The following is a 23,532-nucleotide window of genomic DNA, read 5'->3' on the forward strand; positions in this document are numbered from 1 at the left end:
CGTGTCGCCGCCGCCGCCGCCGCCGTCCGCCGCGGGTTTCCCGGATGTGGGCATTTCCCGGCGTCGCTTGCGCGGGGGCCGAGGACTGGGGGCTTCAGGCCGCCCCGCTGGGGCCGGGAGCGAGCACTGGGCTGGTGGCCTCTCGCACGGCTGATCGCCCGCCGCCCCGAGCCCGGGTGAGCATAGCCTGCGGGCTCCAGTCGCCCGGAGAGTGGAGTCGGTACCACCGCATTCTGGCTCCGCACCGAGACGTGACCCGGGCGCGACGCTACGAGCGTGGGTCCCACCGGGAAAGGCCGGTGAGCAGCGCTCCGATACCCACGGACGTTTGGAGGCAAGGCGTGTAGGGCTTGAAGTAAACCCGAGTCTTCGGGACCTTGGAGAGTACGTGTTTTTGCAATCAGCCGGATGCAGTATTCTTGAAACTAGACCTATGGATTAGTAGAATTCGGTCATTGTAGCCGTAAATGGAGTAACGGGGCCTTTGTTAGAAGTTGTTTCTTATTAAATTGATTCTGCTGTCCGGGATGCATCATTGACTTTGGTCTTAGAAAATACTCTTTTTTGCGGGACTATGGTCCAGGTAGGGGCTCTCTAGGCAACTGGAACTCGCGATTCTCCACCTTCCCAAACACTGAAATTCTGCCAACACTGATCCGTCTACTCACCCCCTGTAAATATGAACACCTTCCCCAGTGTTGCCGCTAAGAAATACATGAAACTAGTATCTTTTCAGATCATCTTTGTGTGTTAAGCTAAAAAAAAAAAAGATCAAACCATGCTATACAGGTGCCCAACTGAACTATATCCTCAGAACATTCCATAGTTTTCATTTTGAAACTGGGCCGCACTAAGCTATTGGGCTAGCTTTGAACTCATTTTGTAGCCCAGACAAGCCTTTAAACTTGTGACCCTTCTGCTTCAGCCTCCGGAGTAGCTGAGATAGCAGGACCTTCTCCACAAAGCTCAGCTCTGCTTTTTTTCTGAGATTAATTACTGGGTACTGTCTCCAAAAGTTTAACTGTGAAAACCTCAGATTGTGAAAAAATCAGATTTGGAGGCCAGGGAAATGTTTAGTGTGGTTGCTGCCATTGCTTTATATCTGTTGTCATGGTGAAATCCTTAGTGTGCCTTCAGCCTACTCTGTGGTTAAATGCTTCCTGCATATCGATGTCCCATCTTGTGCTTTGGTAGGTAGTTAAAATTTTAAGAGGCATGTAAATTCAGTGAACCATGTCTGCTGATTTGAACCAACTATTGAAAAAATAGCCGCGGAGCTGGAGCTGCTGCTTGAGAAGGAGGCTAAGTCACTGCTTCAAGCCAAGGAGGAGGGATCATGAAAGATCCTTGGGAAAGCAAGGGAAGAGGAGTGGATGCCTCACCAAAGGCTGCAGAACCCAAACCACAGACCTCCAACCGGGAGTTGGAGAGCACTAGCATTACCGCCTTTGCAATGAGTATATGAAATTATTTTGTAAATATTTTCAATCTTTAATAATCAGAATTCCTTTGGAGCACTTTCTATATTAGCACATTTTTAGATATTAGAAAACTATTATAAAACTTAAGTTATAGTTCTAGAAAATATATTGTTCACAAGTGTTGATACGTAAAAATTTATTTTTGGAAATAAATTTGGCTTATGTAAGCAAGAACTGATATGCTGGAAAATCTTGGTATGTGATGTAGCTAGTTTTCAAGGGGAGGGATCAACAGTTGACATCCTTTGAAATAGCTGAACCCCGCACGGCCATGCGCATAGCAACCCTCCTTATGCCTGTTTCTGTTGGCTAGATAGTTTAATTCAAATAATTCTGCTTGGATTCTACATTGTTTTTTTGTAGAATTGTTAAGTTAGATGAAGGCCTGTGTTGAACAGGCCTGGACCCCTCCTATGTCTACACTCCGAAGACCTCTTGTATTGATCAGATTCTAATAGTGTTGGGGGAAGAGTCAGCCAACAAGCCAAAACTGGGCACTGAAGTTAACAACAGTTTTCTGTTTCCTTGCAAATACCATATTTCTTTATGATTAGATTTTGCACACGGTGGAATTGATAACTTTGGGTTTTTTCACGTTCATGAAAATAGTTGTCTGGTAACATAAATGGCTTCTGCATCAGTCCCACAAACAAGACAGGGACCTAAAACATCCAAACTGTTGACAGACAGAGTTCTGCTGGGAAGCAAGCTTGTGATTTCAATACGGTCTTTGGCAGGATCTGTGCTGAGCCAGGAACTTATTAGAGACTGGTGAACAGTGGCCTGGTTACTTATGCTATGAGACAGGAAAGTGCTGCTTCTTCCTCCTGTGAGAAGAAGAGGGAAAAAATGTTAAGACACGTCCAAGGCAACTTGTAATATAAAAACGTTTATTGGGACTCAGGGTTTCACAGGGGTAGAGTCCACGACTATTATGGAGGGGAAGTGTGGCAGCAGGCAGACAGAAACAGCCCTGAAGCAGTAGCTGAGTTTACATCCTGATCCACAGAAAGACACTCAGGAATGGCCTTTGCTTTGGAAATCTCTGAGCACCCCCTAGTGACACACCCTGTCCAACCCTGCCACAGCTCCAAATCCTTCCCAAACAATTCTATCAACTGAGGATCAATCATTCAAATATATGAGACTATGGGGGGCTCATTCTCATTCAGCCCATAAAGACTAACTTCATAACACTAAACATAAATCTTCTGTTGATATTTCAAAAAGATAATAATTCTAATATATTTAACTGTTAAATCAGGCTTATGTGGGAAGTGAATAAGCACAAGATGATAAAAAAAATTCTATTATGTCACCTTTTTAAAAATTACTTTGTTTTTTGTTCTTTGAGATGGGGCTCTATGTAGTCCTGGCTACCCTGAACTACTTATGTAGATTAAGCTGGCCTCAAATGTTCAGAGATTTGCCTACTCTACCTCCTGAGTGCTGGAACTGAAGGAGTGTACGCCACACCCATTTCCTATCATGTCATTCTAAATTTTTCATTACATGTGTGCAGGCATGTGGCCACAACCAAAGGGGAAAGCAAAAGGAAAAACTCGTTCTATTTTTAATTATTCATGTATGTGCATATGGATCATGGAGATCAGAAGGCATCTTATAGAAATCCATTCTCTCCACCACATGGGTGCCGGGAATCAAACTCAGTTGTCAAACCTGGTGGCAGTGCCTTTACCCACTAAGCCATCTCAGTAGCCTTATGTCATCTTTTTGACTAAAAATTTATTCAGTGTTAGTAAATACTCAACATTTGAAGGGAAAATATAGATACCAAATTTGTAGTCAAAAGAAAACCCAGAGAGCCGGGCGGTGGTGGCGCACGCCTTTAATCCCAGCACTCGGGAGGCAGAGGCAGGTGGATCTCTGTGAGTTCGAGACCAGCCTGGTCTACAAGAGCTAGTTCCAGGACAGGAACCAAAGCTACAGAGAAACCCTGTCTCAAAAAGCCAAAAAAAAAAAAAAAAAAGAAAGAAAGAAAGAAAAACCAGAAATTTAGTTGATCCCCATTTTTTCTGTTTATTGTTTTAATGAAAAGATCTCAGAGAGGTAACATAAAGAAACAAAAATAAGGGAAAAAGAACCCGAAATGTACACAGAAACATACGTTTCTCACTTGGGAGGCAGAGGATCTCTGAGTTCAATGACAGCCTGGTCTACAAAGTGAGTTTCTACATGGAGAGAACATGTCTTAAAAAACAAACAAACAAACAAACAAAAGAAATACAAGTTCCTAGTTCATATGAATGAGTTTATAGGGGCCCAAGAGATGGCTCAGCTGTTAAGAACATATACAGTTCTTGCAGAGGACCTGGTTCAGTTCCCAGCACCTAAGACTGATGGCTCACAACCACCTGTAACTCCAGCTTCTGGGATCTGACACCTTCTTCTGGTCTCTGCTGCAACTACACTCATATATATACAGGAATATAAACACACACAGCATACAATTAAAAATAAAATGAATAAGATGGACAATAGTGGTGCATGCCTTTAATCCCAGCCTTTGGGAGGCAGAGGCAGGTGGATCTCTGTGAGTTCGAGGCCAGCCTGGTCTACAGAGCAAGTTCCAGGATAGGCTCCAAAGCTACAGAGAAACCCTGTCTCGAAAAACCAGAATAGATAGATAGATAGATAGATAGATAGATAGATAGATAGATAGATAGAATCTTTCCTTTTGCTTTCCCCTTTGGTTATTTTATGTGTATGGGTGTTTTGCCTGCATGTATGTCTGCACCATGTGTGCCTGGTGCATGGACACCAGAAGGCACTGGATCCCCTGGAATTATAGATGATTGTGAGCTGCCATGATGATGGTGGGAATTGAAGCAGGGTCCTCTGAACTCTTAACTGCTGAATCCTCTCTCTAGCCTTTGTGTTTTTGTTTTTGTTTTGAGACAAGGTCTGCTTTGTTTTTAGCCCCAGTTGGCCTTAAACTCGACTCTGTATCTTAGGGCGTTCTTAAACTGATCATCCTGCCTCCACCGCTCAGGTACTGGGAGGTTCCACTAAGGCCTGTTTTGCTCCTTTTCTTGCTCCTAGTCTGCTTACTCCCTACACAGTAATTTCATGTATTTTTTGCAGTTACTTTCTGTTTTATTCTACTGTAGTCAGTGCTTTTAACCACCAAGAATGTGTGAGCTAGAGAGATGATGTCTGTGAGCACTACACACACTGGATCCCCTGAAACTGGAATTACAGACATACACGCAAGCAAAACACTCATACACCTAAAATAAAAGTTAATCTTAGAAAAATAGGGAATGTGGGCAAGTTTGGTGGTGCACACCTTTAATCCCAGCACTCATGAGGCAGAGGCTGGCAGATCTCAGTGAGTTTGAGATGAGCCTGATCTACACAGCAAGATCCTGACTCAACTTGAGATTTAAAAGATCCTGAAACAGCACCCTGGTACTTTACCTTGGTGAAAGAGAGAAGACTTTTCGGATCCATTTGTGGAGGCATCCCAGTGCCAGAGGGATCCATCTTCAGAACAAGTAAACAGATGATCTGGATTGGATGGGTGGAAGTGAACCTCCCACACTAAGAGACAGAGGCAATCAATGTTAATAGTCCAAGAAGGTTAAATGATGTAACAGTTACTGATTTTTCTGGCCTACTCCACAAGTAGTGGCTTTTTTCTATCTGCATATTATAATCACAAAAAGGTTACGATCTGTCATTTCTTTTACTTTTGAAGTCTTTGACTTTTAACTGAAGTTTATAGGTTCCCCAGCTCATCTGCACATTTTTATCCATCAGTGTGATCCCAGCAGCTGGGAGACAGAAGTTTGTCTTGAACCCCTAATCTCCCTGCCTCTGCCTCCCAGCTGCTGGAATTACACATGCTTGTCTGAACATTTCTTAAATAGGGTCAAGCTGCAGTACAGGTTTAATGTTTGCTTACTTGTATTTCTATTCAAGCAAAGGCATTCTATTCGAACAGAAGAGGGCATCAGATCTTCTAGGACTAGAATTACCATTAGAAGTTGTGAGCCAGCATGTGGGTGTTGGGAATAGAACATGGTTTCTGTGGAAGGTCCATCTTTCCAGCTCCTTGTTTTTTTTTTTTTAAATAATGAAACGATAAAGAGTGCCTTTCACAAAAAGCAATATCAAACAAAAAGATCAGTTGGAGTTTGGGATATAGGCCAGGGGCGGAGTACTTCAGGGGACTGAGAACATATTGTATTAAAGAGAGGTAGCTCATGCCTGTAATGTCAGCACTCGGGAAGCTGAGGCAGGAGGACTTGGCAAGGCAGTGTCCAGTTTGGGCTACACAGTATGTTCCAGGATAATCTGGGTTACTTACCTCAAAACTACACAAAATTAATTGATTAATGAGCAAATATTAAGTGATAATTTTATACAGAACCCAACAGCATACAATATGACAGTTTGGCCCATTGATTTGATTTTATTTCTAAATAGTCACCTCCTCCAGCCCCCCCCCCCGCCCAAAAAACAAAGAAACAAACAAAAAATGAAAAACCTAAGAATATCAGCTCAGTAAGATGAGCGTGTTGCAGCTGGATGGTAGTGATGCACTCCGTTAATCCCAGCACTTGGGAGGCAGAGGCAGGCGGATTTTTGTGAGTTTGAGGCCAGCCTGGTCTACACAGCAAGCTCTACAGCAATCAAGGCTACACAAAGAAACCCTGTCTCGAGCCACCCCCCACAAAAGCATGCAGTTCTGCATATGATGAACCATTAAGAGCTTAAACACAGAAAAGGATTATCTAGCTTATACTACGTAGATATTAAAAGCTTTGATGTGAACCGATCCCTGTGTATCATGTGCTTATGTGAGGAACTCCTCCCACAGAAACATTCTGCATCTCCACAATACTCACTTTCAGCCTCATGAGCCTTAAGTAAAGAAACGGGCATGGTGCCTTGTCTAACATCCCAAATACTCAACATCCCATCCTGGCCCCCAGTAGCTACAACATGCTGCTGGTTGGGATGTCTGTCAACACAGTGGAGTGGCACTCGGTCACCAGTCCTTTTAAAGAAGATAGGACAATATCAAAGATGTGGGAAAGGACAATTTATCTTTGCATAACAGGAAACATATTTCATTTTAACAACCAAATAATAAAATGTGACTGGAAATACTAAATCTTAGTGGTGCAAAAATTTTTAACTAAATCACATATATTTATAAATAATAGTTTTAGAATTAAAGACTACAATTACTCATTCAACTTGGAAACACAGGAAGCAAAATAACACAATGGTAAGATGTGTAAGGAAGACTTCCATGAGAAAGTATGAATCAAGCTGGAGAGCTGGCTCAGCAATGGCACGGGTGCTAGTCCAGAGACCCAAGTTCAGCTCACTGCACCCACATCAGCAGCGCATAATCACCTGTAATCCCAGCTCCAGGAGCTCCTATAAACCTGTCCTGCAGGTGCCTGCAATCATGTGCACATAGCCACACAGACATACAGTATAGTTCAAAATAAACTTTAAAATATGTATAAACTATACCAATTTTTCTTTATGCCTATGCTCTTAATTTATGTTTTTTGTTTGCTTTTTAAACCTGATACTACATTCTAGTGTCTTGAGAAAGCAGCAAAGGTTACAGATCTAGAAAGGGTGATTTCTACTCTGAAAAAAATTATCTTGAATTGTATTTTTTGTGCAATCACACCTACAGTGTATTTTACTACCAATACAATCATTTGATAAACAGCAACAAGTTTTCTGTTAAACAACATATACTTCAAAGACATAAAAGCTCTGCATCAATACAACAAATACTTGCTAAATTTAGGATGATAGAATCAACTATTATCCTTGTTAGTTATCCTTGCTTTATCAATTTAATCATGGATCAATGTCTCTGAAACACATTGGAATGCAAAGCTGGGGGACAGGAACAAAATAGCTCAGCAGTTAAGAGCACAGGCTGCTTCCAGAGAACCTGGGTTCAATCCCAGCACCTACAGGGCAGCACACAACTGCCTGTAATTCCAGTCCCAGTCTCTGGGGATACCACATGCATGAGGTGCACACGTACACCAGCAGGTAAAAACACTCATACGCATAAAAATAAATTTAAAAACAACCACAAAGTTGACTGCAATAACCAAACATAACTTTGTACCGCACTGCTGAAATGGCAAATCAAAACTTACAGTGATAATATCTGACAGGGCTCACTTCCTTGTTGTCTGAAATCCCATATTTTTAACTGTCCAATGGAGTTTACTGTAACAATCTCAGGAGTTCGGAGGAAGGTTACTGCATGGAGTGTACTGCTGTCCGCGTTATCTGCAAGTTTAGAAATAGTAGTATGTGTTGACAGGCTCCTTTTAGGGCACATTCCTCCTACTGGCTGAAATACTGTAATTCCTAATGATTCAGCATACTTTTTCAATGGAGAACTATATAGTAAAATACAATACATGTCTAGATGCTCTCTTCCTCTCTGGTAGAAAGCGTCACTCAACAGGGCAGTTTTCTAAATGCAGGGCTGATTTACCATCTGTTTTTTCTATTTCCTCTTAAGATTGCTATATTGAATTCTTTCTTTTTTGATTCTGATTTTATTTATTTTTTGGGTTTTCAAGACAGGGTTTCACTACGTAGCCTGGCTATCCTGGAACTCACTCTGTAGACCATGCTGGCCTTGAACTCACAGAGATCAGTCTGCCTCTGCCTCCTGGGTGTTTGGATTAAAAGGGTGAGCCACCACTGCTTGGCTTTTTATAATAGTTTTTTCTTGGATTTCCTCAAGTTTTAGACTTGAGGCACACGATACACACTTCCAAACTTAACTTGTGCCACTTCTGTACAGTGCCAGCAGGCATAGCCCTTAACAAGTGTTAAACTTAGAAATTAAAGAACACAAGAAACTGATGCCTGGGTGCAGTCCTTGGAGGTCTAGGGCGGGGGACCAAGATTCTTGTCAGGCAAGTCTGAGTGAAGCACAGTTAGGAAGCATCTCACTAGCACTGTGTCTAAACACCACTAGAGTCCATCACTCCATGTTCAAGAGCAACTGGTTTGCCACCTAGAGATGATACCTAACTTCTGTTGCTGTGCATTCAATACTGTGCAATCTGATCCGAACTTACCTTTCTAGCTTCACCTTTCATCTCTCCAATAACAAATATCTAGTGTCAGCTCACCATAGACTCTGTCGTGTGCTGTCTGGTTTTACCCCGACTCCACGCTATTCCCACTTTTCTGGCATATCATATTTTAGCATTATTTATGATACAGAATCAAGAATATATTAACTGCCACTTGCTGCATAATTATGGGATAATTCCTTCTACTAAAACAAAACACCACCACCCAGTATATTTCTCTCTTTTATCAATTATTTACACTGGCCTTATCCACACACTATCTTACAAAGGGACCCTGCCATTTGTATTTTCACACTCGTCACTTAAAATCATACTTACTTAGTTCAATTACTATATGATGAAAGAAATACGACGTCTCTCACCTATAGTTCTTACAGCCTCCTTGTGGCCAACTCTGAAGAGATTGATTCGCCCATCTTCTCCAACAGAAACGATTTCTGGGTTGTCGCACACAATCCCTGTACACGGTGCACTGCTGTAGGAAGGACTGCCGGGACCTGTATGGTGGTGAGCTGCGGGCCACTGCTGGTTGACTGACAGAGTCTAGGCATCAGAAATGAGCATACATTAACCAGAGCAAAGTTCTAAACAATGAGCCATCCTCCTCAGGAATTTTTGTTTGTTTAAAACACAACTTCCAAGTTTTGGGATTATAAGTGAGCCACTGTGTCTCTTAATAATAATATAATAGTCTTATGTCCTTGCCCTTGTAGAAGAAAGAGCGATTTTCCTTCTTTCTTTGTGGGTTTTTGTTTTTGGTTTATTTATTTATTTATTTTGGTGTGTGTGCATGCACACTGGCATTTTGCCATGAGCATCGGGTCCCCTGGAATTGGAATTACAGACAGTTGTGAGCTGGGAATTGAACCCGGGTCCCCTGGATGAGCAACAAGTGCTCTTAGCTGCTGAGCCATTTCTCCAGTCCCTTCCTTTTCTCTTTGTTTTGTTTTTATGGATAGAAACCAGGTCTTCAGAGGTCCCACTACCTAAAGACCTCTCTTGAGTCTGGGGAGACAGCTCAAAAGTTGTGTGTGCACTGGTCTTTGAGAGAACCCCGGTTCCATTCCCTCACCCACACCAGGTGCCTCACAATAGCTTGTAAGTCTAACTCTATACTGGTGCTTCCAACAAATTTCTGTACATTCTAATTAGACTCACCACATTTACATAAAATTAATGATTTCTGTTACCAAGTGGCTGAATGTTTGATTATCCTTTAAAAATTTATACGAATCAATTAATATATAGGGGACTAACTTCTATATCTTTTACTACATGATTCCATTAAGAAAACAAATGAAAGCTGGGCATGGTGGCATATACCTTGATGCCAGCACACAAGGAAGCAAAGGCAGATGGATCTCTTAGTTTAATGTCAGCCTGGTCTACATAGTGAGTTCCAGACCGACCAGACCTACATAGTGAGATCCTGTTTCAAAAACAAAAAGGTTTCATGCATGTGTGTGTGCCTGCCTGAGTTTATATGCACCTTCTCCTTAGGCCAGAAGGGCACATTTGATCCTCTAGAGTTAGACTTACAAGCTATTGTGAGGTACCTGGTGTGGGTGAGGGAAAGGAATCGGAGTTCTCTCCAAGAGCAGTGCACACTCAACTTCTGAGCTGCCTTCCCAGCCTCAAGAGAGAGGTCTCTAGGTAGTGGGACCTCTGAAGACCTGGTTTCTATCCATAAAAACAAAACAGCTATTCCCCCCTCTTTGTGGTATTTGGAACTAGAAGCTGAGCATGTATACACGCTTGCTCATTTACTTTCTCCCTTCAGCCCTGTAAAAGACCATCAGAGGAATTGAGAAACTCTATGGGAAAATTACCACCAGCAGATTCTACTATTAGAGCTAATAAACACAGTTTATTTAAAGGATGTCCAGTTTCTGTAGAAGCCAATGTAAACATGACGTACTTATCAAAAAGTTATATGGGGCTGGGGGATGCTCAGTGCCAGAATGCATGCTTCAACCCTCATCAACCCCTAAAAACTAGACAGTAGCCTCTCCGATTTGACTTCTCTTTGAGCTAAGGTTGCGCTGTGTTGTCCAGGCTAGTCTTTAGTTACTGTGATCAAACAATTCTTTTCTCTCAGCCTCTGGAAATGTGCTCCAGTGTGGCCATGACTGACTCTCCTCAGGTTTAAACTGTACAACACCGTGAACTCAACACAGAATCTTCCGTAAGCCTCCTCAGAAATGTCTAAAACGCAAGTTTACTCTCCCAGCGAAAGTTCTTTACCTGGTTATTTGGATGGTGAAGGAACACTGTTACACCTCCTGTTGATGAAGCAGCTACAATTCTTTCCTGGTCAAAAAACTAAACAGAAAGTTTCTGCATATTACTATAGATTTGGAAATATTAATGAGAAAAAAATCCATTACTTCAACTTGACTAATAGCAAATCCTGTTAAGAATTTAAAGAAGCAAGCAGCCTATAAACACTAAGAAAATGAAATATGTTAACATCTGACAGTAAAAATTTCTATATAAATTACGAGTATTTTCATGCAGGATAAATAGCGAATTTAAAATTTTACTCCACATTTTTCATTTTGGGCTGCAGTGATGAAAGTCTGGAAATGTGTCATTCCTAAGTGTGGCAGCGTTTAACTGAGTAAAATCCATGGCATCTGAAGTCATACAGTTTTTTTGTTTTTTTTTTTGATGAGGAAGGAGGCTCTCTGTTGCCCAAACTCCCCCTGGGCTTCTGTTGCTTCAGCTTCCTAAGCAGCTGAAACCACCAGCATCTACCACCAGTGCAGCTCTGAAAATGCATTACTGGTCCTGAGACCTTTTTAAATACCTTCTAAAATCACGTAAGTTCTCTGAGTTTTGATAAACCTTTAAAATGGAAACACTAATTTCTGCTATGTAGTTAAAAGGAACCACGGATCCAACCTCCACATTCTAAGGGGGAAAAAAAAGAACCACGGAAAAACAATCCTGCACAATATTTTCTATAACTGTTCAAGAGATACCACTCTCATCTATGGGATTAGCTGAGTAGTGAAGAGTACTTAAGGGCTGGGATACATACACTCAAAGGTAGAGTGCGCTTCCCCAGTACATGTGAGGTCCTGAGATCACTCTCACAACACACGATAAAACCCGACTCACAGATATGAAATGCAAAATAACATATCTGTATAAAACTCACCAAACAGGGCAAATATTACTGTTACTTCCTTTGAGATAAGGTCTCACTACATAGCCCAGGCTGGCCTTGTGATCCCTCCTGCTCTGCCTCCCCTGGGCTGGAATTAGAGACTTAAACCCCCATGTCGGGCTTGGGCAATTAATTTTAAAACTGAGTGACCTGAATTCACTTTCCCAGCCCCACCCTGTCACCAAGTGCCTAAACAATCATGTGGCAAATTACAATTCAGAGATCGGTGTCCTGTAAACCAGGGGTGAGAGTAGCCAAACTATAAGGTGCTACATTACCTCTAAATGTATTCTCAATCTTCCAAAGTTAGCTTTGGGTGACAACTCAGATTTACCTGTAAATCCATGACATCACCATGATGTCTGATATCGCACAGTAATTGATGGTCTCCTTCAAAGCCTCCGTCAGAATCCAAATTTCCAAAATCTCCAATAGACCACAGTGAAACGCAATTTTCCTGCAAAGCAGAAAGTTTTATATCTTGGGGTGACGAAAACGTCAACTCTAGGAAGGCAAAATTCAGATTGCCTTTTGGGCGACCTTGCTTCAAAAGCACCTCAGACAAACGATACGGTAAGAGCTGAAAAGACCAGAGATGTGGCCCGGTTAGGACGGTAGGACTACACACTTGGTGAGGGTTTAAAACCAGATCCGAGGCTCAGATACACCACCAGGCAGCTTGCACTCAAGGCAGCCTGGCAAGCCAGAAGGTGCTTTCGCGCGCCCGCGCGGGGGGCGTGGAGCACAGCAGCCGGGACCCGCCCGAGCCCAGGTACCTCATTGTCCCAAGAGCCCGTAGCGAAGGTCTCTGCGGTCTGCAGGCTTCCGGAAGGCACCGGCCGCCAGCGGGTTTTGCTGATTTTCTGAGACACAAACTTAGCATAAATTTCCTCCATGCCGAAATCAACAAGAAGGTTCAGCAGAAAAGCACACTGCGCGCCCCTCAGGCCCGCCCCTTCCTGCACGGTTCTGATTGGGTGAGACCTCACTGGGGAGACGGTGGCCGCAGACAACCAATTCTCGACAGCGGGAGGACTCCCTGAACTGAAGGAGTCCCTGATGCTCACTCCAGGAGGCATCTCTGAAGACCGGGCCCCTAGAACCTTCACAATAACACACACTCCTAAGGTAAAGTTAGCCCAGGAACACTGACAATATATTATTTGTGCAATAACAGTGTAATGCCAGATGAATTTTTTAAAAAATATGGGTTTTTTGTTCTTTATAAAAAAACTTTATTATAAAATTGTTGCAAGTTAAAAAAAAACACACAAGCAGGTCAGAGTGGTGCACTCCTTTAATTCCAGCACTAGGGGAGGCAGAGGCAGGCTGATCTCTGTGACTTTCAAGGCCAGCCTGGACTACAGAATTAGTTCCAGGACAGCCAGAGATACACAGAGAAACCCTGTCTTGAAAAAAACAAACAAATAAAAAAAACCCAACCCAAACAAACAAAAATCAACACACACCAAAATTAACATGACCCAAAGACTATACAATCCAATAAACTTTTATACATTTAGCGAAGCTGCTTAGAAGTTGTGGAACTTCATATTTATCTAATATATATTTATTTTATTATCAAATATATTTTTATTCACTTATCCACAACCAACCCCCCCAAAATATCCATGACAGATTTAGAGATAGGAAAACAATTACATTTATTATTCTTTTTGATAAATTCTTTAAAATTTTAACTTTTAAAAGAGATTTTTAAACTTTAGGTGTGTGAATGTTTTGTTTCCATGTATGTTTGTGTCTACTGAACATGTTCACGCCTGGTGGTAAGGCCAGAAGAAGGGGTGAGAGTCCATGGAACTGGAGTTACAGAAGGTCGTGAACTGCCATGTGGGTGCTGGAAAATGAACTCGGATCCTCACGAAGAACAACGCAGGCTTTTAACTGATCTCTCTCACTTTCCAGTCCTTGAAAATAGCTTTATTTTTACTTTAAGTTATTCCTAAGTATGTGTCTGCATATTGGTAGGAGGAAGGGGGCGGCTTGTTGGTTTCCAGCTTCCCCGGCTAGCTTAGACCTGAAATAATCACACAGAAACTATATTAATTAAATCACTAGCTTCTTATTGCCTAACTCTTATATTAATTTACTCCATTTCTATTAGTCTGTATATCACCACGTGGCTGTGGCTTACAGGGTAAAGTTCTCAGCATCTATTTCTGGCCATTCAATGGCTACTCTCTAACTCTGCCTTCCTCCTCCCATGCTATAGGCCAAGCCAGTTTCTTTATTCATTAACCAATAAAAACAACACATAGACAGAAGGACCTCCCACACCACATATCTGTGCATATGGGGGCAGGTGCCTGGAGTGGCTCTGGGTATCCTGGTACTGGAGTTATAAGCAGGTGTGAGTCATCACTATGTGGGAACCAAGGAGTCAACTTCAGCCCTCTGGAAGAACAGCAAATACTTTTAACTGCTGAGTCATCTATCTAGCCTTGTCAGAGAAAAATCTAAGACTAAAAAAAAAAAAATATTGCAGGAGGAAATACCTTGTACCAGCTGCAAGCAATTTGTTGAACTTCATTGCACATAGAAAATGTTTTTAAAACTTCAGGGCTGGAGAGATTACTCAACCACTAGCAGCATTTGCTGTTCTTCCAGAGGGCCTGGGTTCAGTTCCCAGCACCTACACTGATGTAATGGTTGTGACATCCACTGGTACACATGTGGTACACATACCTACATAATTGGTGTGGGAGGTCCTTCTGTATATGTGCTGCTCTTATTGGTTAATAAATAAATAATCTGTTTTGGCCAGTGGCTTAGCAGAGTAGAGCTAGGTGGGAAAACGAAACTGAATGCTGGGAGAAAGAAGGCAAAGTCAATGAGACACCATGGAGCTGCCAGAGGAGAAAGATGCAATCTGCCAGCTGGAACCTTGCCAGTAGGTCACGAACCCCGTGGCAAAATATAAAATAATGGAAATGGGTTAATTCTAGATGTAAGAGCTAGCTAGCAATACGTTAAGCTATTGGCCAAAGAGTATTGCTATTAATACGGATTTCTGTGTGATTATTTTGAGTCTGGGCAGCCGTGAACAAACAAGCAGGCTCCTACAACACATGATGAGTTCCAGAACAGCCAGAGTTATATAGTGAGACCCTTTAAACAAACAACACAAATCACTCATATACATAAAATAAACCTTTAAAAATGCTTAACCTCCTAAGCGAGGGCTAAGTGTATAGCACAGGATTAGGATCCCAGGTCCTGGGTCAGGACTGCAGCAACAGGAAAAATAATCCTTAAATTATCCTGAAAGTATGTTCACTAAGGTAGCAACTTAGTATCTTCAACTTCCTCCACTTCTGATCCAAGGTTAACATACACTGGAAGAGCCTGGGACTAGAATCTGGAACTCTAGTTTCATAGTGCACTGCATGTATGTATGTGCACATGTGTGCTTGATGCTCAGGAGGTCAGAAGAGAGTGTAGGATCCCCCTGGAACTGGAATTACAAAAGGTTTTGTCAGTCACCGTGCAGGTGCTAGGAATTGAACCCAGGTCCTCTGGAAGAACAACCAGTGCTCGTAACTGCTGGCCCCTCTCTCCAGGCCCTCTGGTTTTAATCGTTTTTCTTGCTCTGTACGCCTAGTCAGTTTTATTTATACATGTAATTAATAATGTGTTTGTTGAGAACTGTCTCACCAGGCTATGAACCCTCTATGTTGCCTCTGTGCTGTTGGTAACACCTATAATACACTTCTCTGTTCACTACTTCTCATAACCCTGCCCACCTTCAAAGCTCAATGCCTTTGTCTACCTTTTCCAGATCCCTTCAGCCCATGTTGTTCTAACGAGGCCCAGCACTATTATCTAGAAAGTCCAGACCATTAAATGGCCACTGTTGTCTGTTGTTGATGGTTCCAGGGAGGGAACCTGAGATCTTTCATTTGGAAGGTAAGGTCTCTTCCATATTCCCAGCCCACTGGTGTTCTTCTAATCATAGATTTCATGACTAGTATGTAAATCCTACAAAATTCAAGAGGAAGTGATGGGGGAGACTCTTCTGTTTTGTGTTGATTTCGTTGGTTAAATAAAGAAACTGCTTGGCCCTCTGATAGGGTAGAATTTAGATAGGCGGAGAAGACTGAACAGAATGCTGGGAGAAAGAAGCCATGATTCTCCCACTCCAGACAGATGCAGGTTAAGATCTTTCCTAGTAAGCCAGCTCGTGGTGCTACACAGAATATTAGAAATGGGTTAGATCAATATGTAAGAGCTAGCCAATAAGAGGTTAAAACTAATGGGCCAGGCAGTGTTTAAAAGAATACAGTTTCCGTGTAATTATTTTGGGTAAAGCTAGCCGTGCGGGCAGCTGGGTGCCAGGAACGTAGCCTGCCGCCCTTATTACAACAAGGAAGGACGTATTGGTATTGTTTTTGTTGTTATTTTGAGACAGGGTTTCTCCGTGTATCTTAGGAGCCTGTCCCGGAATTCGCTCTGTAGACCAGGCTGGCCTCAAATTCACCAAGATTTGCCTGCTTCTGCCTCCCAAATGCTGGGATTAAAGGCATGTTTAATCCCACCACTGACAATTTATTGGTACTTCTATTCTCCTTTATACATTCAAAACTGAGGGCAAGCCGGGCGGTGGTGGCGCACGCCTTTAATCCCAGCACTCGGGAGGCAGAGGCAGGCGGATCTCTGTGAGTTCGAGACCAGCCTGGTCTACAAGAGCTAGTTCCAGGACAGGCTCCAAAACCACAGAGAAACCCTGTCTCGAAAAACCAAAAAAAAAAAAAAAAACTGAGGGCAGTTTCTTTAAATGGGGCGATGATATGAGAATTATGAAGACTGTTACCCACCCTGGACATTTCTGCCCCCATACAACATGCCAGTTACTGAAATGGGTTTTGCATGAGACAGTGACCAATCACTCACAAATGAGAAAATCAAGTCTCTGAACAGTCTCACCTGAGGTTGGGTGTTACAGACTGAGGTGTGGGAAAAGGTGACTGGATTAAACTCAGCTGAAATCATCATGATCCATGCAAGAAAGGGCATCAAGTGAAAGTACTTAACGGCAAGGAGTGTCTAGACTGAACGTTTGCTGGGCAGGAAACAAACTAAAACTCACTGCTTTATTCTTGTAGAAGCTGGTTGTCCTGGAACTCACGGTGTAGACCACGCTGGCCTCGGACTCACGGAGATATGCCTGCCTCTGCCTCCCAAGTGCTGTGATTAAACGCTTCCGTCACCATTACCGGGCATTGCTTTCTTCTTAATGTTGAAGAACACGGACATTAATAGTTAAAGGATCCATGAAAAGAGATAATGGACATTTCGGATGGGAAGCAGGTTGAGTGTGTTTCATGTGACGAAGTTTGGTAAGCGCTGTAATTTGGAAATTGCTCCTGACGCCATAGCACAGCACTAGTGTCTTATAGCTTCATTTCCTTCCTAAAAAGTTTACTGGAGTTGATGGCTGCGTCTCAGTTTTAGCTAGCACATTCTGGAAGCAGCAGACAGTGTTTCCTGTCAACTTCTGAGAACCTAGCAGAGATGGAAAGAATAAAGCTACTGCTCAGTCTAAGGTGTAACTTGTGAGGCTTGTCGGTTGAAACTCACACTTGGGTAGGAAGAATAACACTTTCACCATAGGATATTGTGGTGTTTAGTAACCATTTATAGCTCTCAGCTAGTCTTGTTCTCAACTAGAAAAGCATCTCTAACCCCAAGCCCTTGTATCTTTCCACCTTGATTTTGCGCTTTCAGAGCTGAAAACAAACCAGAGCCCTAAAGCCGGCTTAGTCAGCACCGTCCTTCTGACAGAAGCTGGTGGACTTAGCGCTGGAGAAGGCGTTTGCTCTCGGACTCTGATAAATTGATTATTCTAGCCCCATCACCAGAAGCCTTGACTCTACCAGCCTAAATGTTAGTGCACCGGGTTGGGTAAGGCAGGACGGAGGTAGCTCACTATCTAGCAATCTGGACGGTCATAGGAGCAGACCCGCGGCTCGCAACAGCTGACGGAGCGGCGACTGCGGAGCCCAAAGCGGCAGCACACGTAGGACCCGTCATCCCGCCACCGCGCTGGGTCAGCCGGGACGCAGCCAGGAACGAGTCCCACCGCGCAGGACGCCACCCCGCCGTCGCGAGCCTCAGCCAGGGGAACCCAGCAGCGTTGACTAGCCGGACCTCGCCACGGTCACCGGGCCGCCACCCACCCGCTCCCCCTCCCCAGGCCTCCCCCCTCCTCCGGCCCCGCCCGGCCGCACCCCGGGCGGCGCGGCGTCACAGAGCGCATGCGTGCCGCGGGGGATGCCGGGAGCGCGCAGTGGCGGCAGCGGCAGCGACGGCAGTAACAGCGGCCGCGCGAGCGGGGACACCAACGGGGCGGTGACCGTGTGGGAGGTGGTCTCACTCTTGGGGAAATTGCTGGGGACCGTCGCCGCGCTGAAGGTGGTTCTGTACCTGCTCCGGGTGTGCTTCGCGATGGCCTGGAAATCCGGCGGCGCCAGCCACTCGGAGCTAATCCACAACCTCCGCAGTAAGTGCCACCCCCGCCCGGCGTGGGCCACGGGGAAGGGCCGGGCCGGGCCTGGACGCTGTCCCCCCCCCCCCCCCCCGTGACCGTCCGGAACGTTCGGTCTGCACCCCTGCGCCGGCTGGAGGGCGTCTGTGCGCGGTTGCACCGGGAGTCCTGGACGGCGTGCGTTTGCGGTCTCCTCCCCCGGGACCTGTCACTAGGCACTGTGGACGGGAAGGGGAGAGAAGCCACAAGGGGGGCTGCGGCGGGTGGGACGGGACGGCCGCCTCCTCTTCGCGGGCTGCGGGGACAGGGTGCGGCACAGGTGGCGGGGCTGTTGCTGGAGTCCTCGGTCCGTCTAACCGGCGAGGGGCGTGACTTCGGGATGGGGAAGTGCGAGGTTGTACTCTGGGTGGCTGGGCTGGCACCGAGGGGACACCACCCTCAGTCCGAGGGTTCTCTTGCTGTCCTCTTCGGTAGATTTCCCCGAGCGAGTTTCTTCTGCCTCCCCCGCCCTCTGTTTTTTCCCTTGGAGGGAGATGCGGTTGTCTGATACCAGCCAGGGGAGGGAGAGGACGTTGTAAGTATTAGGGTTACGGGTGGGTGCTGGAAGCAGTTTCTCAGGCTGCTGTCCAGAGTATAGGCTTTTTGCGGGGGGGAGGGGAGGGCGAGGGATGGTATGTTAGGGCATACTGTTCCTAAGAGACTTTGTTGGGAACGTTTGTGAGGTCCTGAATCCAGCAGACCACGGTGTATATAAAATGTTGGTACTTTTTCTCAGGATCGTCCGTTGGTTTTTAAAAGAGTGTATGAAACGTTTTTTTTTTTTTAAAGCTAGCATTCTCTGTAGTCATGTAGCCCTTCCTTTGTTGATAGTTTTAGGGTGCAATGAATGCTGTGTCACTTACCTTTTTAAATTGAAATAGAGTGTTGTTCAGATACCAAGGCGAACTACAAGTTCATAATCTCACTCTAGTCAGAATTCACAGTTCCTTTTGCCCACCAGTTTTGAAAAAAAAAAATTATCATAGTATTCCAGGTGATGTTCTTAATTTTCTTATACTTTTTTTTAAAAGAAAAACTTTTCATGTGTTTGTCTTATTTTTCAACTCCATTCGTGATCTCCTCGAGGGCTAGAACCATAAAAAAAAATAGAATTTTCTCAGAGTCAATACTCATTCTTTTCCCCAGGAATGCCAATTCATTGTCCAGTATATGCCAAGATCTTTGTAGGGAGCAAAAAGATGAATGAGAGAAATAAGTAGGACTGTCTGGTACTTAATATATACATCATTGCAGTTCAGAAATAATAACTAAATAAATAGTAGATATTTAGTGTTTTGTGTTGTTTAACCACAAAATTAACCCTGGGACTTTAGACATGCTAGACAAGTGCTCTCCCATGAGTTCCTGTCAGCTACAAAATGAAGGGCTTTTAATTGAAGTCTTAGGAATGAAATCATGTTGATACTGAAGTAAAGGGGTCTGCGAATTGGAAGCGGGGGGTTACAGTTTTAATCCCCCCCCCAAAAAAATGTACTCATGGTTTGCTTAGTTTTAATGTTGTAATTGATTGAAAGTATTTACTTTTGTATTTGAAGACAGAAGTACTGTTTGATTTTTGTAGTTGATGCATCATTTGTACACTTTGAGTTTGTGATGATACATTTCTTGTCATTCGTTGGCTTATGTTGTGGTAACTGTTCTTTGGTAAGTTTCAACAGTTTCTCCAAAGCTTGAGCTTACCCTCCAGTCCTGGATCATCTGCAGAGCTTGTTCAGCTACCAGCTACGAGGAGTGGAGATTTTGTAGCTAACAAAATTGGTTTTTTTTGAGACAGGGTTTATCCCTGTAGTCCTGGCAGTCCTGGAACTCACTTTGTAGTCCAGCCTGGCCTCGAACTCAGAGGTGATCTGCCTGACTCTGCCTCCCCAGTGCTGGGATTAAAGGCACCAACAAGCTGGGTGGTGGTGGCCTTGGGGAGACAGAGGCTGGCGGATCTCTGTTAGTTCAAGACCAACCTGGTCTATAGAGTGAGTTCCAGGACTGGCTCCATAGCTACTAAGAAACCCTGTCTTGAAAAACCAAGAAAAAAAAAGGCTCTGACAAATTAAGTTGCATGTGTAGAGCTGTGAACCCAGGGACTTGATAGAGGCAGAGAATTGAAAATTGCAAAGCTAAATTCTGCTACTGTTTCAGGTTTATCAGTTATATATATTTATATATAGATATTTATCTATTTGGTTTTTGTTTTGTTTTATTTTTCGAGATAGGGTTTCTCTGTAGCTTTGGAGACTGTCCTGAAACTAGCTCTTGTAGACCAGGCTAGCCTCGAACTCAAAGAGATCCTCCTGTCTCTGCCTCAGTTATATATTTTAAAATAAGGTTTTAGAAAGTCAGCATTTTAGAGCTCTTCCTGGCTGACTCAGTACTTGGGTTGATGATGGCAAACTTGTTTCTCCTGCAGGTGCTCTTGCCAGGGCAGTGGGCTGCCACCAGAGTATGTTGGGCTTCTGGTAGGAACTGTAGTTTTTGTGACTGTGGACCCCTTTCAGCAGTGCCTTCTTGGCTTGCAGAGTCTTCTCTTTTGCTTTGGTTTTACAAGGGGCATTCACTTCTTGCTTGGATTTCAGTGTTTCTTTTTTTGGTTTTTAAAGACAAGGTTTCTCTTTGGAACAACTCTGTCTTGGAACTTGCTTTGTATACCAGGCTGGCCTCGAACTCACAGAGATCGCCTGCCTCTGCCTTCCGAGTGTTAGGATTAAAGGTGTGTGGCTACACTGGCCACTTAACACAAGATGAGCAACTCTTTCTCCTCTTCTCAACTTGTTTTTATTTGTAAAAACAAAACAAAAAAATTCTATGTAATTCCTTAATGTATGGTCATTTCTGCTTATGTTTCTTTTGTATCCTTGACTGTTTCATTTTGCAAATACAATATTTATAGGACTATCATTCACCCAGTGAATACTTGAATGCTTCCAAATACAATGTTTGTAGGATTATCAATCATCCAGTGAATACATGAATATTTCCTCTTTATTACTATTTTTTGCTTATTTGTTTTTATTTTATGTGCTTTGGTGTTTTTCCTGCATGTGTGTCCGTAGAGGGTATCAGAAGCCCTGGAACTGGAGTTTCAGGCAGTCTTGAGCTGCCATGGTAGTATTGGGAATTGAACCTGGGTCCTCTAGAAGAGCAGCCAAGTACTCTTACCGCGGAGCCGTTTCTTCAGCTCTATGCTTCCTCTTTATTCATTTATTTATAAATTTTTTTCAGGACAAGGTCTCCTTATATTGCACAAGCTAGCCATGAATTTTTGGGCTCAATCATCCTCCTTCAACCTGTTGATAACTGGCCTGCAGGCACTTGGCATTGCATGCAGTGGAGCTGGGTCTCCAGTGTGCCAATCATTAGGGATAAAGCGAAGAGTGAAACAAATACCCACTCCTTTTTGTGGCTTTCTTCTACAGCAAGTAGCTAAGTAAAGAGTACTATTGTCAGAGCACGGGACAGTAGGATGACCATCGTCAGAGCACGGGACAGTGGGTTTGCAGTTGCAGGAGAGAATGCTTCTCTAGTATATCCTTTGAGCAAAGGTTTGGTGATGTGGGCAGACAGCCACGAGGATGGAGCTGAGGCTCAGACAGCGAAGTTATAGGGCTAGGTTTGGATGTGAGGTGTGGGAAAAAGACTGGAGACAAGTCAAGTATGACCCCAGAGTGTTAGGCCTGGCAGCTGGGATGGTTTGCTATTTCCTGAGTTGGAAATAAGTGAGTGAGTGAGTGAACAGCAGATTTGATTTTGGTTTGACTTTGCAGAGAGGAGTAGATCAGGAATTTATTTGGGAGAAAGAACAGATTTTATATGCTATGATATACCTAAATTGAGACCTTTATTGATATTTGAATATGTGATTATGATAATTTTTGGATCCTAAAAACATTTATTTTTGTTGTTGTTTCTGTTTTTTTAAATTTTTTATTTTCTTGTGTGTTTTGAAACTGTCTTATGTAGCCTAGACTGTCTGCACCTTCTGTGTAGTTGAGAATGACACTGAACTTTTCATCCTCATGTCTGTCCTTCTGAAGTACCATCATTTCCCCCTTGTACTGGGGACTCTAGGGCCTCATGCATGCTAAGCAAGTGCTAGACCACTGGACTGTATGCATAGCTATCTTTTTTGAGGTGGGATCTTGTGAACACACTGTAAGGCTAGGATGGCCTCAAACTTAAGGTGCTTGCAAATGTGCTTTCTGAGTACCAGGTTTCCTGGTCTGTAGCCATGCTGGCCCAGCTTGTTTACTTTTGCAAATGACTTCCTTCCTTCCTTCCTTCCTTCCTTCCTTCCTTCCTTCCTTCCTTCCTTCCTTCTTTCCCTCCCTCCCTCCCACCCTCTCTCCCGCTCTCCCTACTTCCCTCCCTTCCTCTCTCCCTTTACTCTTTATGTGTACATTAGCACATAACCAGCTCATAAGAGCCTAAGAAATTGGAGCTATTTGTGTGTGTGTGTACACTTTATAGAGTCAGTTCTTGCCTTCCACCTTTACATGGTTCCAGGCATCAAATTCAGATCATCAGGCATGTCAGTAAGCACTTTTACCCATTGAGCCATCTCAAGTTAGTTTTAACGAACTTAACAGAGAGTAAGTAACTCATGGTGTATACATAGGATAATAGTTAAATTTTATTATTAGGTGGCCTGAGGATGTTGTTACTGAGAACTCTAAGATGGTAGAGTTTTCATCTGGCATACATGAGATCCAGAATTTAGTTCCCTGTACCATACCAAGAAAAAGAAATCAGTGTGTATCTACTTATATTAACTTAAGTAAAAACTAAATTAAATGTTCAGTTCTGTAGTTATACCAGGCATGTTTCAGGGCCTTGATAACTTTATGAAGTTAGTGGCTGCCCTGATGAAAATGAAAAGTATAGATATACAACATACCCTCTGTCACAGGAAGTTCTGTTCTGTCTAGGTGATTGGCTCTTTTACATGCTATTTAAGGGGAAATTAAGCTGTAGGAAGAGGAAGTTACACTGTTGTTATGTATATTTGTTCTAGTATTTGTGTTTTCTGACTGAGGTGCTTTAGGGGTGACAGTAAAAGGATCTTTGAACAAGTGTGATGGAGAGCAAAAGAGTTGGCATACATACTTTGATGGGACTGAGGTGTCCGATTTAGCAAAGCGATGGTTTTAGGGAATAATAAATACTTGAAGAAACATGTAGAAGAGGGTAAAGCAAGTG

The 23,532-nt window shown here is 43.5% G+C and overlaps 2 protein-coding genes across 5 annotated transcripts in view; one reads left to right on the forward strand and one right to left on the reverse strand.

Annotated features, from left to right (window-relative positions):
* Window positions 1-1,602: 1,602 nt before the first annotated feature.
* Nup43 (nucleoporin 43) lies at window positions 1,603-12,729 on the reverse strand. Its single transcript, XM_075949401.1, has 8 exons — window positions 12,557-12,729; window positions 12,115-12,237; window positions 10,853-10,930; window positions 8,971-9,151; window positions 7,649-7,784; window positions 6,356-6,507; window positions 4,923-5,045; window positions 1,603-2,308 (listed from the first exon to the last, which is right to left on the reverse strand). The coding sequence occupies exons 1-8, from the start codon at window positions 12,674-12,676 to the stop codon at window positions 2,079-2,081; spliced, it is 1,143 nt and encodes a 380-aa protein (XP_075805516.1). The 5' UTR covers window positions 12,677-12,729; the 3' UTR covers window positions 1,603-2,078.
* A 5,207-nt stretch (window positions 12,730-17,936) lies between these two features.
* Pcmt1 (protein-L-isoaspartate (D-aspartate) O-methyltransferase) overlaps window positions 17,937-23,532 on the forward strand; it is a 29,471-nt gene continuing 23,875 nt past the window's right edge. The window contains exon 1 of one of the 4 annotated variants that reach the window (XM_075949441.1): window positions 17,937-18,300. In XM_075949441.1, the coding sequence (XP_075805556.1) occupies window positions 18,072-18,300 (229 nt within the window). In that variant the 5' untranslated portion in view covers window positions 17,937-18,071. The remainder of the gene's footprint in view (window positions 18,301-23,532) is intronic. The other 3 variants (XM_075949449.1, XM_075949425.1, XM_075949432.1) reach the window with 3 other exon arrangements.

Source organism: Microtus pennsylvanicus, chromosome 1 (assembly GCF_037038515.1).
Source record: "Microtus pennsylvanicus isolate mMicPen1 chromosome 1, mMicPen1.hap1, whole genome shotgun sequence".
Lineage (NCBI taxonomy): Eukaryota > Metazoa > Chordata > Mammalia > Rodentia > Cricetidae > Microtus > Microtus pennsylvanicus.

What these genes read in the sequence shown, in the direction of transcription:
- Nup43 (XM_075949401.1), bottom strand. Translation starts at nt 12,676, where the DNA reads ATGGAGGAAATTTATGCTAAGTTTGTGTCTCAGAAAATCAGCAAAACC. An exon ending in GTGATGTCATGGATTTACAG is followed by an intron (nt 10,931 to 12,114) that starts GTAAATCTGAGT and finishes CTTTCTGTTTAG; the next exon opens with TTTTTTGACCAGGAAAGAAT. An exon ending in CCCTGTCAGATATTATCACT is followed by an intron (nt 6,508 to 7,648) that starts GTAAGTTTTGAT and finishes CTTCTTTAAAAG; the next exon opens with GACTGGTGACCGAGTGCCAC.